The sequence below is a fragment of the Podarcis gaigeae genome, assembly GCF_964106915.1.
Source record: "Podarcis gaigeae genome assembly, chromosome: 12".
Lineage (NCBI taxonomy): Eukaryota > Metazoa > Chordata > Lepidosauria > Squamata > Lacertidae > Podarcis > Podarcis gaigeae.
The window spans coordinates 680,428-699,668 of NC_139688.1; the positions used below are offsets into that span (position 1 = coordinate 680,428).

The 19,241-nt window shown below is 44.9% G+C and overlaps 2 protein-coding genes across 3 annotated transcripts in view; one reads left to right on the top strand and one right to left on the bottom strand.

The window, feature by feature from the left end:
• The window catches only part of LOC310827696 (uncharacterized protein), a 751,453-nt gene that overhangs the window by 59,360 nt on the left and 672,852 nt on the right, over positions 1-19,241 (top strand). The window lies entirely within an intron of this gene.
• LOC310827877 (vomeronasal type-2 receptor 26-like) lies at positions 2,404-16,599 on the bottom strand (the record flags this gene model as incomplete). Its single annotated transcript, XM_083704407.1, has 6 exons — positions 2,404-3,400; positions 3,562-3,688; positions 10,987-11,214; positions 12,722-13,534; positions 14,803-15,094; positions 16,382-16,599. The coding sequence occupies 6 exons, from the start codon at positions 16,597-16,599 to the stop codon at positions 2,502-2,504; spliced, it is 2,577 nt and encodes an 858-aa protein (XP_083560533.1). The 3' UTR covers positions 2,404-2,501.

A 19,241-nucleotide genomic window follows, 5' to 3' on the forward strand; every position in this document is an offset into this window, starting at 1 on the left:
TGTAGCTCACAGTGGGAAACTAGAGAAGCAGGACCGGAGGGTCCCAAGGAGCTGCTCACACCTTCTCAATGAATCGGGGTGCTTAAAGCTTTAAGCCAGTGTGGCGTAATGGTTAAGAGCGGTGGACTCGTAATCTGGGGAACCGGGTTCGTGTCTCCGCTCCTCCACATGCAGCTGCTGGGTGACCTTGGGCCAGTCACACTTCCCTGAAGTCTCTCAGCCCCACTCACCTCACAGAGTGTTTGTTGTGGGGGAGGAAGGGAAAGGAGAATGTTAGCCGCTTTGAGACTCCTTCGGGTAGTGATAAAATGGGATATCAAATCCAAACTACTACTACTCTTCTTCTTCTTCTTCCTCTTCTTCTTCTTCTTCTTCAAAAGCTCCCATGGTCCTGCTCTGCCTCCACAGGGGAGAGGGCTATTGTGCTCAGGTCCAGTCAGGGCTTTTGCTGGAGACATTGGGTTGTCATCTGTGAGAACAGGATAAGGAATGACGATGAGCCGTTGGCCTAAATAAGCCAGCAGACTCCTCAGATTCCCAGGGCTGTTATTTCCTAGTTGCACTGCTGATATGTGAGTGCCATCATAAGCACTATGCTGCCCCCCCCTTCAGAGCCTTTCATGGTGCCACTGATGGAGAAGGAAGGCACACTTGGCAAACCCTCACCATGATCAACTCCCACCCAGAAACCTATGTCCCCACGGTGGAAGGACGTGTGGATCCAGAACTGGCCTCCACAGTCACTTTAAGGCTGTGTTCATGGATGACCATCCTACTTGGTTATCCAAGTAATGGAAGAAAGAAGAAGAAAGATCATACTCACCATAGCTACATGGGAAACCCATCTCCAAAGTGGAATGTGACCCAGGCTGAACAGATAAACTGCCAACCAACATATAAATTATGGCTGCTATATGCCCAGAAAAGTGCGGACATAGTCTCCATAGAGACTCCATAGTCTCTTGCAGACTCACTCCCCCATAGATTTCTGGAACTGGCATCTCCTTGTCCAGTGCTCATTAATGGTTCCTTCTCATCCTGGGAAAAGCGACACGTGGGGTGCTGCAGGTTCTGTGACCTTGAGAAGCGTCTCCACCTCCATTGTTCAGCCCAGAAACTGAGGTTCAGCTCCAAGGGCTTTCTGCCAGTTCCATCATTACAATATGTGAAGGGACAGGGAACCAGGCAGAGGGCATTCTTGGTAGTGACGCCCACCCTGTGGAATGCCCTACCAGCAGAGGTCAAGAAAATGTAACCTTCAGAAGACATCAGAAGGCAGCCGTGTATAGAGAAGCTTTTTAATGTGTAATGTTTTATTACATTTTTATCCCCTACCACTCTCTGGAAACCAGTTGGATCCATTAAGTAGCGGGGGCGGACCATCCAAATCAGTCCCACCTCCCTGCAGAGGGGAAGGGTCGCGGAGAAGTCCAGTTGCACCAGGAAGTGATCTGACCATGGCACTTCTTTGGTTTCGCTTTTAGTTAGTGTCAGATCACCAACATCCATGGAGGTAAACACCAAGTCTAAGGCATGTCCGTGGCTATGAGTTGGGCCAAACTTATTCAGGGACAGCCCCATGGAGGCCATGCTTTCCACAAAGTCCCGAGCGGCCCCTTGTAAGGTCATGTTGGCATGGATGTTAAAATCCCCCAGGACAACCAAGCTAGGTGTCTCCAGGAGCATATCCGCCACGACCTGAAGCAGCTCGGGCAGGGGATCCTTGGTGCAGCGGGGAGGTCGGTACACCAGTAGGAATCCTGTACTGCCCCTATTGCCCAACTTCCAGTACATGCACTCAGAGAACTGGGTCTTCCCAATAGGATGCCTGGTTTTTATATATGCTGGAAGACACGCAGGGTGGCTGGAGCAACCCAGTCAGTTGGGAGGGAAACAAAGGGTACCTAGGTCTTGAGGCCCTCAAAATAAATTTTAGGCAAATTGGTGAAGCAGCAAAGAGTTTATTGACTGCATACGTTCTTGCAAGAAGTGGGTGTCCAAAAGCAGGCACACCCGAAATTAGCAAAACACAAGCTTATACCCCCTTTTCCCAAGCTCAGGGTCCCTCCCTTCTTTCCCCATTGGCTGGGGACGCAGAGGGTTTACAGCCTATCACGGCTGCCTGATTAAAATACTAAGACACCCGCCTTTGTTAACATTGCCCATTACCCTTAATTCTTTCAGCCTTTTACACATTGCCTCAAACTATAAAGCCACATCCTGAGCACTAGTGGGTGTAGCTGAGTTCAATAATAATAGCAATAATAATAATAATAATAATAATAATAATAATAATAATAATTTATTTTTACCGGCCCCCAGCCATTCTACATCTACATCTGCTGACGCATACAGATAAGTTGCAAGCTGCCTTGTTTTTCTGTCGTTCTATCCATAATCCGTTCTAAACATAAACTTTAATCCAAAAACAACTATGTGTGTTTCCTTTCTGCAGTGCTGGGTAGAATCATCATGGAATACTATACAAATCCGATGCCATCTTAAGTCCTTGTTCCCAGGTGCTCCTTTGTATTCAGATCAGGCCTCAGCAGAATAACGTAGCACTTGGGGAGGAAGAGGCAGCCCAGGAGCCCAGCACTGGAGGCCAACATAGAGAAGATCTGCACGGCCACCATGTACTTGCCCTTGGTGCTCAGGTAGGTGGGCACAAAAGACACCCAAACACTGCAGAAGACCAGCATGCTGAAGGTGATCAGCTTGGCTTCGTTGAAGGAGCCAGGCAGCTTCCTGGCTAGGAAAGCCACCGTGAAGCAGATGGCAGCCAGGAAGCCCAGGTAGCCGAGGGCAACATAAAACATGGCCACAGAGCCTTCGTTGCATTGCAAGATGATCTCTTCCGCCTGGGAGTGCATGTCGGGCTCTGGGAATGGGGGAGAAGAGCCCAGCCAGATGGTGCAGATGAGAACTTGCACCCCAGAACAGGAGATGACAATGGAGTTGGCCAGAGTCTTCCCTAGCCATCTCCTCACCCTGTTCCCTGGCCTTGTGGCCAGGAAGGCCAGCACCACCGTGATGGTCTTGGCCAAGAGAGAAGAAACAGCAACGGAGAAGATGATGCTGAAGGCCGTTTGTCGGAGGAGGCAGGTCGCTATTCTTGGTTGCCCAATGAAGAGGAAGGAGGACAAAGAGGAAAGCAGAAGGGAGGCGAGCAGGATGTAGGAGAGGTCCCGGTTGTTGGCTTTGACTATTGGGGTTTCTTTGTATTTAATGAAGATTCCTAACACAATGCCTGCTGTAGAAGATAAGAAGAGGACAGTGGAAGCTAAGGTGATCCCCAGATGTTCTTCATAAGCCAGGAAGGTGATAATCTTGGGGACACATTGATCTCTGTCCTTGTTTGGATGCTGATCTTCTGGGCATTTGGTGCAACGTTCTGCATCTGAGGAAGAGGAAAAGAGTGGCTTCAGCATCCCTTACATCCATCACCACCTGTGCTCCGGAAATAAGAATGTGTAAAGAGGTAAAGAGTGGCAAGAAATTCTTTGTTCCTTTTTTGCAAAGGGCAAGAATGCTTCCTCTCTTGTAATCCTTCTCACCCACCTTCTTGGTTGGACATGGTTCCTTCCGCACATGGATCACAAGCATAGCAGCAGACAGGCTTTCCTTCTGGAACCACCTTTGCAAATCCAGGTTGACATATTTTGCTGCACCTGGAACGAGGCACGGCCTAACCATGAAGATAAGAAGGTGCATGGAGAATCAATAAACATGATAGGGCGGGGGGAGAAGGTGAATTTTGACACTTTGGAAATTACCTAAGAGGATCTCTTGTCCCCTGAGCCTGTCCACTTTTTGCATAGAAGCATCTCTTTGTTCGTTTGTTTGCTTGTTCATGCAAGTTTTATATCACACGTTTATATACAATTCAAAATGTTGGTGCTGATCTTTGAAGCCCTAAATGAACTTGGCCCCGGACACTTGAAGGTGTGTCTCCTTCCCCTTTATCCAGCCCTGACCCTGAGGTCCAGCTCCAAGGGCCTTCTGGCGGTTCCCTCCCTGTGAGAAGTCAGGTTACAGGGAACCAGGCAGAGGGCCTTCTCAGTGGTGGCGACTTCCATGTGGAACAACCTCCCATGGGATGTCAAGGAAATAAGTAACTAGCTGACTTTTAGAAGGCAGTCCTATACAGAGAAGTATTAAATATTTGAGGTTTTATTGTACCAATTGGCTGTTCAGGGCTTTAATGTGGTTTTGCCAAACTTTAGGATTCGGATGCCTGGGCGCTAGCGCATTCTTGAGCCTCCAGATTCCTCTCCCCTCTCAGCTGCTGTGGCAAGAAGGAGCAGCGCTGGCAGCTGAAACTGGGTGGAGAGGACACCACTGGTCCCCCTTCTAAGGCCATTTGGCAAAAGAGGCTCCAGGAAGAGGACGAGCAGGATCTCCTAGCCTTCTTCCTGCGTAACATCCCCTACCTTGTGAAACTTCTCAGGCCACTTAATGGCTTCTGGGTTGATGGTGAACTTGATGCCAGTAGAGGCCTCTCTCCTTGTACTTATTTTTTTTTATTTTTTGGCAGGTAGATTGGATTTTATTAATATTATTATTTTTTTGGCCACATATGCCATTGATACACTTTGTTCTCAAGTAGTTTTTGTTTAGGCATCTCTCCTCTTAGGGCCTGTTCACACTTCCACTTGTTCTTTGCCTAGAAAACAGGAGTCCAAGTGGTTTTCCTCTTTTACCTGCTTTTACCCATTGAAAACTGTTCTTTACTTTTTATAAAAAAAATAATATTTATTAATTTTCACAACTAACAAAAGACAAAAAAGAAAACAACAACACACACGAAAAAAAGAAAGAAAAGAAATAGACATATACAAAACACAAAAGGTGTGACTTCCCCATACCTCCCTTACACTGCATCCTTGTTTTGCAATTTTTTAGCAACCCATTGGTCCTTTTTTCTATTTGTATCTCTCTCCAATTTCTTAACATTATTATTTACAGCTGTAATTCTCTGTTTCTTACTCCCTGACATCTTAACAATCCGCAATCTTACAACAATTTTTAAGATATAATTTAAATTTTTTCCAGTCCTCCTCCACTGTCTCTTTCCTCTGGTCGCGGATTCTGCCGGTCATCTCCGCCAGTCCCATAAATTCAGTCACCTTCATCTGCCATTCTTCCAGAGTGGGTAGTTCTTGCGTCTTCCAATACTTTGCCAGAAGAATTCTTGCCGCTGTAGTTGCATACATAAAAAATGTCCTATCCTTTTTTGGTACCAGTTGGCCAACCATGCCCAGGAGAAAGGCCTCCGGCTTCTTTGAAAAGGTCCACTTAAGGACTTTCTTAAGTTCATTATAGACCATTTCCCAGTAGGCCTTAATCCTTGGGCAGGTCCACCAAAGGTGGTAAAAGGTTCCTTCAGACTCATTACATTTCCAGCATTTGTTATTGGGCAAGTGATAGATTTTTGCAAGCTTGACTGGTGTCATGTACCACCTATAGATCATTTTCATTATGTTCTCTTTTAAGGCACTACATGCCGTAAATTTTATACCAGTGGTCCATAACTGCTCCCAGTCAGCAAACATAATGTCATAACCGATATCCTGTGCCCATTTAATCATAGCTGATTTAACCGTTTCTTCCTGTGTATTCCATTTCAGCAGCAAGTTATACATTCTAGACAGATTCTTAGTATTGGGTTCTAACAATTCTGTTTCTAACTTCGACCTCTCCTTCTGGAATCCTACTTTCCTGTCTTGCTTAAATACCTCATTTATCTGATGATAATGTAACCAATCTCGGACTTTATGCTTTAGCTTGTCATAACTCTTAAGTTTAAGCTTTTCACCATCTTGTTCTAAGATTTCACAATATTTTGACCAATTGGTGTCCATATTAAGTTTTTTCACTGCCTTAGCTTCCATTGGTGATAACCACCTGGGGGTTTTACTTTCCAACAAATCTTTATATCGAATCCAAACGTTATACAATGCTTTCCTAACAATATGGTTTTTAAAGCCCTTATGCACCTTTACCTTGTCATACCATAGATAAGCATGCCAACCGAAGTTATTGTCATACCCTTCTAAGTCCAAAATGTCTGTGTCCTCAAGAAGTAGCCATTGCTTCAGCCAGCAAAATGCTGCTGATTCATAATAGAGTTTTAGGTCTGGCAGGGCAAATCCCCCTCTATCTTTTGCATCTGTTAAAATCTTAAACTTTATTCTGGGCTTTTTGCCCTGCCAGACAAATTTAGATATATCTTTCTGCCACCTCTTGAAGCAATCCATTTTGTCCACAATCTGTAATGTCTGAAATAAAAACAGCATTCTCGGCAATACGTTCATCTTGATAACAGCAATCCGGCCTAACAAGGAAAGTCTCAGCCTAGACCATGTGTCTAGATCTTTCTTCACTTCTGTCCAGCATTTTTCATAGTTATCTTTAAATAAATTCACATTCTTAGATGTTAAGTTCACCCCCAGATATTTCACTTTTTTCGTTATTTCCAAACCGGTTTCACTCTGAAATCTATCTTTTTCTTCTATTGTTAAATTTTTTTCCAGCACTTTTGTTTTTTGCTTATTCAATTTAAATCCTGCCACTTGACCAAATCTCTCAATTAACTCTAACACTCTTTTAGTACTAGCGTCTGGCTGTTGCAATGTTAGTACTAAATCATCTGCAAATGCCCTTAATTTATAATGTTTTGCTCCGACCTGTATTCCTTTAACCAGCTGGTCCCTTCTAATCATATTCAACAAAACCTCCAGGACAGATATAAAAAGCAGAGGGGATATTGGGCATCCCTGTCGTGTACCTTTTTCTATTGGAATTTCGTCCATCACAACACTGTTCACAATTAGTTTAGCTTTTTGTTCAGAATATATTGCACCTATACCATTTTCAAAACCCTGGCCTACCCCCATCCCTTGGAGATTCTTCTTCATAAAACTCCAACAAATGTTGTCAAAGGCTTTCTCCGCATCCACAAAAATCAAAACTGCTTTCTTATTGATGTCCACCTCTAATAAACTCCAAAATGTCTATAATATTCCTCACATTATTTGACATGTGTCTTCCTGGGAGAAAGCCTGTTTGGTCCTTATGAATCTCCCCTAACAATACTCTCTTGAATCTTTTTGCTAAAATGTCTGCAAAAATTTTGTAATCCACATTTAATAGTGATATAGGGCGGTAGTTCTTAACCTGATTTTTCCCAGTCTCTGTTTTCAGTATAAGTGAGATGAATGCCTCTTTCCACGATTCGGGAGCTTTTTTCCCCTCCAAGATTTGGTTACAAACTTCCTTCAATGGTTGTATTAACCATTCCTTCAGCACTTTGTAGTATCTCGCAGTCAAGCCGTCTGGTCCTGGTGATTTCCCCAATTGCATATTCTGAATGGCACCCTCTATTTCTTGTTCCGTAATTTTCTCATTAAGCATCATTTTATTCTGTTCTGAAATTCTTGGTAATCCATATCTTCCAACAAATTCTTCTATTTCTTGTTCATTTACTGGCCCTTGTGCATACAATTTCTTGAAAAAACTTTGAAAACAGTTACTTATCTCATTCGGTCTAGTGATAATTTTCCCATCCTCTTCAAGAGATGTCACAGTATTCAATTTTTGTCTTTTTTTCAATTGCCATGATAGAAGTTTCCCACATTTATCTGCCGAATCAAATGTCTTTTGTCTCATTTGCTTTATTTTCCATTCTATTTCTTGATTCATCAGTTCCATGTATTGCATCTGATAATACTTTATTTCTCTCAGTATCTCTTGAGACTTTGGTTTGGATCTCAATTTCTTCTCTCCTTCTTTCATTTTTTCCAGAATTTTTTCTTCCCTCTCCTTTTGTTTTTTCCTCTTTAATGAATTCTGTTGAATTAGGAAACCACGCATCACGGCCTTACTTGCGTCCCATATTATTCTCTTCTCCACTTCTGTTCTCATGTTTATCTCGAAATAATCTTTTAAAGCTTTTTGGGCCTTCTTATAAATTTCTTCATCTCTTAAAAGGGTGTCATTCATTCTCCATCTGAATGTTCCAGCTGTTGTTAGTTTCATCTCCATCTTTACAGCATTATGGTCGGAGCAGGTTTTTGGGCAGATTTCTGTTTTTTTTACTCTTGGTGCCAAATTGCTAGAAATCCAAATTTGGTCAATTCTAGTCCATGTCATTTTTGCTTCGGAGAAGAAGGTTCCCTCTCTTTCTAGAGGGTTCCTTGTTCTCCAAATGTCTATAAGGTCCATGGTGTCAGTCATTTCAAAAAAGGTCTTTGGTAGTCTCCCATCCTTAGATATTCCAAGTCTTTGTGCTTTATCCATATTTGTTGAGACGACTCCATTCATGTCCCCCATCATCACGATTTTGTAGTCCAAAAAGTCCACTAAAGTCTCATGCAACTTCTTAAAGAATTCCGCCTTCCCTTCATTAGGCGCGTAGACTCCTACTATTAAAAATTTTTCTCCTTGTATTTGGATTTCAACTGCTAAATATCTTCCTTGATCATCTTTAAATATCATTTTTGGGGCCAGTTTTTCTTTTGCATAGATCACTACACCTCTTTTTTTAACCTTGTCTGATGAGATAAATTCCAGTCCCAATCTCCTATTTGTCAAAAGCTTCCTGTGTATCCTGGCAATATGGGTTTCTTGCAAACATATTAAGTCCAATTGTTCTTTCTTTAGAATATGAAAAACTTGTTTTCTTTTTCGGGGAAGGTTCAAACCATTACAATTCCAGCTCAGAAGTTGCAGAGACATCTTTATTGATGGGTATCTTTTCCACCGACTGCACCAAGTTGTTGTTCCTCGTCAGTTGGTGCTGGGCTAAGTCCAAATGATAGATTTGCAATATCAGTTGGTTCTCTCACACACACAGTCCCTTTTTGTAAATCCTCAAAGTATCTCTCCAAAAAGTGTTCCTTGTCCTGTACTGTTTTGATCTTAATCTTCTTCCCTTTAAAGTTAAAGGACAATCCTTGTGGGAACTCCCACCTAAATGGGATGTTGTTTCCTTTCAGCAGGTCGACAAGATTTTTAAAATAAGTTCTCACTTGCAGGATATATTGAGGGATGTCTTTAAAAATCTGTATTTGAGAATTTTTTATTACCAATGCCTTCTGAAAATGTAGGTTCAATATTTTGTCTCTCTCTTCCTTGGATCGTAATGTAATTAGACAGTCCCTTGGCTTCTTACCTTGTCTCCTGCCTAGCCGGAAGGCTGTAGTTATCACAAAATCTTCCTCACCTTCCAAATCATCAAGCCAAAATTCACGTAAGTTCTCTGTAAGGAATTCCCTAAGGTTGTCCTCTTCTTCCTCAGGAACCAATCTTAACTTCAGATTTTTTCCTTTCCTCTCCAGTTCCATTAAGGCTAAAGTTGCATCATGTTCACTCACTTTTTTTTCGATTGGCACAAATTTTTCCTTTGTTTCCTCAGCAGTACTTTTGGCGCACTCAGCAATTTTCCTTGTTTCCGTGCTTTCCTGGATTAACCTATTTATAGAGTCAGTATTAGATGAAATTGTCGTTGTGTTCAAATCCAGCCTTGTTGTCAATTCCGTCAGTTTCTTAGAGTTGTCCGTGGATTGCTTTGTCAGTGCCTCCAAAGATTGATTTATTTTAAGTAGTGCCTGTGTCATAGATTCCATTGATGCTGTTGCTATTTTTTCCTGTGCAGCTGGTAGTCCTGAAGTGGAGCCTCTTTTCTTTTGTGCTTGTTTTGTTTTGGATCTTGTTGATATTTCCTCCACTGGATTGCTCATAGCCAAGGTCGTTCTCACAGAGGAAAGGTTTACAAGTGGAAAATCCCACTATTTCTTCCTTAATGCAACTGTGTCCCTTTTGTCCTCTAGAGGGAGTAAATTGTATCCAAATGGAAATAAACCACAAAGGAACATCTAGCATGCAACAATGAAAAAACTCCAAAAGTCCCTTACTTTGTCTCGATCAGAGATGTTGCAATTTTTACAGTTCTTAAGTCCACTAAAGCCGTTACTTTCTGTCAAATAAAGTCCTACTTTGTATCCACAATCTGTTTGACAGATCACTTTCAGGCAAACGCTAGTCAGGCAGTCCTGGCCAGAGGGGTCGAAAGTATGAGGTTTTGCATCCAAGCTAAATTAAGGCAGGTTCACAAAGTCCCATTTTTTCTTCCCCCCTTCTCCTGCCCGGAGGGGGGAGGTCCACTTTCGATGTCAGGTTTATCAATGCAAAAAGGGATTTTCATTTAAATGCAGCTTTCTTTTTCGTTGCTTAGTTAATCATGCAGTTCCGGGAGGCAGACTTCCTTAATTTATGCCTTGCCCGCTTTCAGCCAAATCCAAATTTAGTGTCCCGTTAAACTTTATTTTCTTGTTCTTACTCACGGGTGTTGCTGTCGATCTGTAATTTCAGGAAGGAATCGGCGCTCTCCGTTAATGGCGACGCGGCTTCGCTCCGCGGGCTGGGTAGCGATTCTCAGCACCGCGCTCACTCCCGATGCCGCTCCGGAGCCTTTAAAAAGGCTCTTTCGCAGTACCGGGGGGCGCAAAGGTGCCCACCGAATCTCCTTGCTCACAGGCTTCAGCGCCTGTGATTTTAGGGGTCCCCCGCTCGCTGTAGCGGGTCAGACCCGAACTCGCGGAGCAGTCTTGCCTCGGAGCTTGAGGCTAAGACCGCCATTAAACGCTGGCGCCGACCGGAAGTCCGTAACTAGCTGACTTTTAGAAGGCAGTCCTATACAGAGAAGTATTAAATATTTGAGGTTTTATTGTACCAATTGGCTGTTCAGGGCTTTAATGTGGTTTTGCCAAACTTTAGGATTCGGATGCCTGGGCGCTAGCGCATTCTTGAGCCTCCAGATTCCTCTCCCCTCTCAGCTGCTGTGGCAAGAAGGAGCAGTGCTGGCAGCTGAAACTGGGTGGAGAGGACACCACTGGTCCCCCTTCTAAGGCCATTTGGCAAAAGAGGCTCCAGGAAGAGGACGAGCAGGATCTCCTAGCCTTCTTCCTCGCTAACATCTCCTACCTTGTGAAACTTCTCAGGCCACTCAATGGCTTCTGGGTTGATGGTGAACTTGATGCCAGTAGAGGCCTCTCTCCTTGTACTGCCAATCTTCACTAGAGCACGAGACTCATTGGGAAACATCACCCAATTCATGATATCAAAGTCAGGAGGCAGCTCCCAATTCTCATCCAAACACATTGTGCCCCTGGAAGTATTCAAACACTGGATTCCTTTTAAGAAAGGGTGGAGCTGGAATGACAGGGAAAACAGCAGCATTTTATTGTTCCTCACTTGGAGCAAGGGGCTCTCCAAAATAAGATTAATACTAATAATAAATAAGATCAATACAAACGACAATACAATCATTTTATTTAAAAAAAAAACCAAATAGACACGTTGGTCTATTAGAAGTAGCTGAGAGAACATCATTTTCACAGATACCCCTTTTATTTCTAATGAAGATTGAATTCATATAGCTCCGTTCATCCAAGGATCTGATGGTGGATTACAGCATAATTAAAATTCCTTATGTTGCTCTTGCACATGACATCTGGTGAAAGGCCTGTCAGGAACGTGGCTCACCAGAATGAAGGGGAAGAGTCAGACTTAGAAATTGAACTAAGTGAAAGAGGGACCGACTCTGCAGATGACAGCTGGCTGACAGTTGAGAAAGGGCAGTTCAACACTCCCACTTTCTCAAGGAAGATACTGTTAGCTCTTAAGAAGAGGAAGAGTTGGAAGGCAGCCAGAGTGTTGCTAGGCAATCAGCAGATAAGCAGAGGTCTGAGACTGTGTCAAGTGAAAGTGGGGAGGGCAAAAGCCAGCCTCTCAGTCCCCATTCTAGGAGACTGGATAAGATCAGAGGGCAACGGAAGGGCAAGAGGGGAAAGGCAGGAATTTGGCATCCTTCCGGCTGTGGGAGGGGTGAGGATTCAGACTGACCAACTATCGTCCAGGCGAGCAGGTGAGAAGCCGTGCTCTGGAAGTGTTTTGTTGAAAATAAATGTACATTAAGCTGCCAGAGAGTCATTACTTCTTGTTGGGGCTTGCTTGCCTGCCAGAGATCATTACAGGCTGTATTGCAGTGGAACAGCATCTACTTTTCACACCGAAGGCCCGTGCTTCAATCTCCAGCCCCTGCAGGTGAGGCTCTGTCTGAAAGCCAGGGGAACAAGTCCCTGGAGGCAGCACTGAGGTCAATGGGCCAATGATCTGACTAGGTATAAGGCCCCAAATGGTCATGCCTGCACCAAGTAAAATGGTTCAATAGCTGCATTTCTTTTCATCACCATGAATGCTACACAAAGTGATAAGGAAAGGCAATTCTTCCGAGGTTAGAAAGATTCATCAGCAGATTCAACAAGTATTTCATGTTTCCTAACTGAGCAGGTGCAACAGCGTCACTCCACAGAAGGCCTTCATAACCCCCACAATCATCATCTGATGGACTTGTTCATGCGCACGTCTTCTACAAGAAACCATACTGCAGTCCCTTTATTATGGACCACAAAGACCTCCCTTTCTGGAATGGGATGATTAACACGTGTTTCTGCGCCTGTCAACAAAAACCAGTCCCTGTTGAATTAACTGTTTTCCGTAATAAAGGAGAAAGAAAGAAAGCTCCAGTTTACAGCGTTGAGTAAAAACAACAAAGAGGTGGATTTATTGTGTGGATTGAGAAACTTTTGTTTCACTCCTACTTTTATTCCACAGTTGGGACAATGGATTGCAGTTTGCAGAAGGAGGAAGGAAATACCTGCCATGGCTGAAGTCTTCCTTGTTCCCATTTAGCTCCTCCTCCCACCATCAGCATCCACCGTAGTCTAGATGAAAACGCAGCATTTAAGGCCTGGGCTGCAGCTTGAACATTGATGTAAGTGCCATAGCTGTCGGCAGACAGGACTCTCTCAATCTCCCCTTGGGGCAAAGCCTCCCATTCCTCCTTCTCTCTGCATCTTATCCGTCCTTTTGGGGATAAGACATGCTTGGAATATGAACAGGGAAATGCCTCCCACAAAAAATAGAAAAGAAGATCGGACAGAGGTCCATCATCACCACGTTTGGTGCTCCCTATTCTGGTCTTAATTGCGAAAGAGAGAGAACCATGAATGTACTGGAAAAATGTACAATGGAACGTCAAGCTGACGCTGATGTCCTGGAAAGCAGTTGTGATCCAGACTTTGGCCCCTATTTCCTTCTCATAATACATACATATTTCCATTATTAATATGATTCTCACTGTATCAGTTACATAGCAAACAAATACCCTGGCTTGTCTCCAGTTGAAAAGAGCATCACTTGGGTTCAGAAGTTGCTTTAAATCCTCTTCTGCAAATATTTTTGACAAGGCAACGCAGATCCCTCTTCTGATCATCAGAGGTGTCATAATGCTCACAAACCTTTCTCCACTGTCATTGTCTGCAGCCAAGAGGCCAATCCAGTTCCATCCGAAATGGAGGAGCAACTCCACGATCCCTTGGTACTGACTTTCCTCTTTGGGGAGCATCTGGTAGACGAAAGGGAACTGTGTTTTCTCTTCAAGAACCTGGGCTGTGAAGCCATAACTGAGCTGGTGAGGAAAGGAAAGAGTAATTGTTTTGCTTTCAGGAAGGGAGTAGATATTTAGTAATCTGAAATGATTAATATCTAACCACAGTTGTGCTGGTGGGGCCAATGGGAGCTTTATTCCGAAACAGCTGGTGGTGTCAGGTACTGTTCAGATGAGAAGAAGAGGTGGAGACCCTCAAGAGTCTTCCAGGGAGGGGGCAGAGGAAGACAGCATGGAGCCAGGTTTGTGGTGGTGGGGAAAGGACACAGCCAAGAAGAAGAAAAGAGCTGGGGAATGTTGGAAGGTGAGGAAGAACGGCAAGGTAGCAGATCCACCAGCCCTGAAGAGAGACAGGAGTCAGATGCAGTGGAGACAAGATCGGAGGCAGTTGAGACTAGGTCCCTTGGGAGCCTGCTAGATCTTCCTCCTTCCTCTAAAACCAGGCGTTTCACCCACATCACAGAGCAGAAAACGACCCAGAGGCAGAAGGGGTCCCTTGGCCGCCACCGTAGGCAGCAGGAGGGGTCTGATATGCAGAAAGCAAACTGGGGCAAGGAGGAGTGGGCACACTGGGCAACAGCTCCAGCCTGGAGGGAACATACTTTATCTCTTTCGTTTGATATTAAGAAGTGAAGGGATAAAGACACTCCCTGCCTGCCTGGTTCCCCTTGCCGGTACTTTGCCTGTCAGCTCCCTCCCTGTCAGGTGGGGGCCAAGTAGGAAAAGGCTCAGTACCTTCAAAAAAGAGTATGGATTCCATTCCATTTATTACATTTCTGTGCTGCTTTTCATTCACAAAAATCACAAATCGGCTCATGAACAGCAAAAACGTAATAGAACATCACAAATGCAACATAATTCATATAGAATAATTTACAAATCATCAGTAAAACAATTATGTTCTATAAGACACTCTTAACAAAACAATAGTACAATTTCAACAAAAGTAACATTATATGATTAACAAAATACCACAGTATGTATAATCTATGGAACAATATTAATACCCTCAACAAACCAGCAACCAGAAATGAACTGAGCACTCTTGAATTCATGCACCCAGTCTCCCCACCGCATGACTCATGAACTTTCTCCTGATTCAGTTCACTAAAAGACACATGCAGATCATGTCCATGGCAGCAGCTCAGGGCTGGAAGGTGGGGCAAGGCAGGTGGGAGAAGCCTTGGCCTGATGGCCAGCACATAGCTCAGGGTTTTCCCCCTTAACTCCCCCCAGGAGAAAGTAGAGTTTCCTTCTGTGTCCCTCCAAGGACTCTGTCTCATTCATACCTGTGGGATTTTGTAGATGCCTGACAGGGTGGAAATCTCCTTTGAGATGTCAGAATCACTCCTTCCAAGAACAGCCAGAAGGGGATTCTCTTCTCCGCAGCGATAATTGGGAATGTTTCTTCCGCTGCCTGCAAGCAGCTCTAGCATGGCATCTGAAGTCATCCTGGCATCAAAATAGTTCTCATAGAGGTTGTAGCCCAGGGTGATGTTGGGTAAGAGCCTGAGATCCCGGTTGATCTCCTGGATGGTGAACAGGAAGGACAGGGTGTGCCAGTAGTACCTAGGTGTCTCACTGCAATAAGTGGATCAATTAAAAAGAGTGAAACCGCTACTCACAGTTGAATGAAAACAAACATGATATGATACACAAAGATTAGTCTCTATTTAATCATCTTATTGGATTTATATCCAACCCTTTTCTGTCCATTATACAATACAGATTTGAAGATTTGTTCTCCAAACCAGGAGTGTAGATGCACACAGTCTCTCTCCAGAGAATAAAACTGAGTAAGAGAATGAATCTCCGAACTCCAACATTTTTGAAGTACTGGGAAATTGCTGCAAATGTTTTGCCTTTGCTTTTGCCTCAGTGGGTTAGCTCCTTCAAAGGGGGGCTGTACACGTTCCCCAGCTCTTATTCAGAAGGAAAAATGGGGGTCAAGTAGGGGGGTGTTTTGTCCAGGGTGACCAGTGGGTTAGTTAGGAGCAATTGGAGTTTAGGTGGGGATGCACCAAACAACTCAAAATATCTGTACATAGAAATGTGTATGAGAGAATGAGAATGAGAATGGGAAGAAGAAGAAGAAGAAGAAGAAGAAGAAGAAGAAGAAGAAGAAGAAGAAGAAGAAGAAGAAGAAGAAGAAGAATAGAGTTGGAAGAGACCACAAGGGCCATCGAGTCCAACTCCCTGCCAAGCAGGAAACACCATCAGAGCACTCCTGACATATGGTTGTCAAGCCTCTGCTTAAAGACCTCCAAAGAAGGAGACTCCACCACACTCCTTGGCAGCAAATTCCACTGTCGAACAGCTCTTAGGAAGTTCTTCCTAATGTTTAGGTGGAATCTTCTTTCTTGTAGTTTGGAACCATTGCTCCGTGTCCGCTTCTCTGGAGCAGCAGAAAACAACCTTTCTCTCTCCTCTATGTGACATCCTTTTATATATTTGAACATGGCTATCATATCACCCCTTAACCTCCTCTTCTTCAGGCTAAACATGCCCAGCTCCCTTAGCCGTTCCTCATAAGGCATCATTTCCAGGCCTTGGACCATTTTGGTTGCCCTCCTCTGGACACGTTCCAGTTTGTCAGTGTCTTTCTTGAACTGTGGTGCCCAGAACTGGACACAGTACTCCTGGGGAGGTCTGACCAGAGCAGAATACAGTGGCACTATTACTTCCCTTGATCTAGATGCTATACTCCTATTGATGCAGCCCAGAATTGCACTGGCTTTGTTAGCTGCCGTGTCACACTGTTGGCTCATGTCAAGTTTGTGGTCAACCAAGACTCCTAGATCCTTTTCACATGTACTGCTCTCGAGGAGGAGGAGGAGGAGGAGGAGGAGGAGGAGGAGGATTACTTACCTCACAATCCTGGTGAAGGGTGTATGGGAAAAGACATATGGATCACGTTCAAAAAAACGTTTTGGAGATATGATTCCACCAATGAGAAAGTATCCAGGCTGGAAGTAATTGCGAGCATCAATTTTATCTCTGATCAGATTCAAGGGGCATTTTGCCTTTTGCTTCACACAGACTCCTTGGGAGCAAAGTAGCAGCAGGAGCAGCAGCAGGGATCTCATCCTGGCTCTGCCTCCTTCACGTCTGTTACTCATGTCTCGTCTTACCTCCTGACTCAGCCAAGCAGGAGAATCACAAGATCTCGCAAGACCAAAGCTGCAGTGGCTTTCCTGGGGTGGAGTGGGGGGGCTCAGCTCTGGCTTCCCTCTCCCCCCCCAGCCCTTCACCTGCTCCAAATCCCGACTCACTCTGTCTCCAACACAGGAAATACTGTCTGCAACGTCTTTTTCTTTTTCACTCACAGTACAAGTAATAATGTCATGCTGTTGGTGCTTCTGATGCAATCTCCAGAAACATCTCTTGGGCTTTTAGAAGATGAAATCACTATGATTTTGATAATTATAAGTGGAAGAAATCTCACCGAGATAACTTTCTGGCGTCTTGAATGCCTCAAGCAGCAGCTGCAGAGCTGGAGGAAAACATGTTTGCAATGCTACTCTAACATTTGGCATAAATCAATGGGGGGGCATGTTTGGCCTGAAATTTGTGCACAGGACCTCTGGAGAGAGACCTGCACCTGGATCTGACCAAAGGCCCAACTAGTGCAACACCCTGTAGCTCACAGTGGGAAACTAGAGAAGCAGGACCGGAGGGTCCCAAGGAGCTGCTCACACCTTCTCAATGAATCGGGGTGCTTAAAGCTTTAAGCCAGTGTGGCGTAATGGTTAAGAGCGGTGGACTCGTAATCTGGGGAACCGGGTTCGTGTCTCCGCTCCTCCACATGCAGCTGCTGGGTGACCTTGGGCCAGTCACACTTCCCTGAAGTCTCTCAGCCCCACTCACCTCACAGAGTGTTTGTTGTGGGGGAGGAAGGGAAAGGAGAATGTTAGCCGCTTTGAGACTCCTTCGGGTAGTGATAAAATGGGATATCAAATCCAAACTACTACTACTCTTCTTCTTCTTCTTCCTCTTCTTCTTCTTCTTCTTCAAAAGCTCCCATGGTCCTGCTCTGCCTCCACAGGGGAGAGGGCTATTGTGCTCAGGTCCAGTCAGGGCTTTTGCTGGAGACATTGGGTTGTCATCTGTGAGAACAGGATAAGGAATGACGATGAGCCGTTGGCCTAAATAAGCCAGCAGACTCCTCAGATTCCCAGGGCTGTTATTTCCTAGTTGCACTGCTGATATGTGAGTGCCATCATAAGCACTATGCTGCCCCCCCCTTCAGAGCCTTTCATGGTGCCACTGATGGAGAAGGAAGGCACACTTGGCAAACCCTCACCATGATCAACTCCCACCCAGAAACCTATGTCCCCACGGTGGAAGGACGTGTGGATCCAGAACTGGCCTCCACAGTCACTTTAAGGCTGTGTTCATGGATGACCATCCTACTTGGTTATCCAAGTAATGGAAGAAAGAAGAAGAAAGATCATACTCACCATAGCTACATGGGAAACCCATCTCCAAAGTGGAATGTGACCCAGGCTGAACAGATAAACTGCCAACCAACATATAAATTATGGCTGCTATATGCCCAGAAAAGTGCGGACATAGTCTCCATAGAGACTCCATAGTCTCTTGCAGACTCACTCCCCCATAGATTTCTGGAACTGGCATCTCCTTGTCCAGTGCTCATTAATGGTTCCTTCTCATCCTGGGAAAAGCGACACGTGGGGTGCTGCAGGTTCTGTGACCTTGAGAAGCGTCTCCACCTCCATTGTTCAGCCCAGAAACTGAGGTTCAGCTCCAAGGGCTTTCTGCCAGTTCCATCATTACAATATGTGAAGGGACAGGGAACCAGGCAGAGGGCATTCTTGGTAGTGACGCCCACCCTGTGGAATGCCCTACCAGCAGAGGTCAAGAAAATGTAACCTTCAGAAGACATCAGAAGGCAGCCGTGTATAGAGAAGCTTTTTAATGTGTAATGTTTTATTACATTTTTATCCCCTACCACTCTCTGGAAACCAGTTGGATCCATTAAGTAGCGGGGGCGGACCATCCAAATCAGTCCCACCTCCCTGCAGAGGGGAAGGGTCGCGGAGAAGTCCAGTTGCACCAGGAAGTGATCTGACCATGGCACTTCTTTGGTTTCGCTTTTAGTTAGTGTCAGATCACCAACATCCATGGAGGTAAACACCAAGTCTAAGGCATGTCCGTGGCTATGAGTTGGGCCAAACTTATTCAGGGACAGCCCCATGGAGGCCATGCTTTCCACAAAGTCCCGAGCGGCCCCTTGTAAGGTCATGTTGGCATGGATGTTAAAATCCCCCAGGACAACCAAGCTAGGTGTCTCCAGGAGCATATCCGCCACGACCTGAAGCAGCTCGGGCAGGGGATCCTTGGTGCAGCGGGGAGGTCGGTACACCAGTAGGAATCCTGTACTGCCCCTATTGCCCAACTTCCAGTACATGCACTCAGAGAACTGGGTCTTCCCAATAGGATGCCTGGTTTTTATATATGCTGGAAGACACGCAGGGTGGCTGGAGCAACCCAGTCAGTTGGGAGGGAAACAAAGGGTACCTAGGTCTTGAGGCCCTCAAAATAAATTTTAGGCAAATTGGTGAAGCAGCAAAGAGTTTATTGACTGCATACGTTCTTGCAAGAAGTGGGTGTCCAAAAGCAGGCACACCCGAAATTAGCAAAACACAAGCTTATACCCCCTTTTCCCAAGCTCAGGGTCCCTCCCTTCTTTCCCCATTGGCTGGGG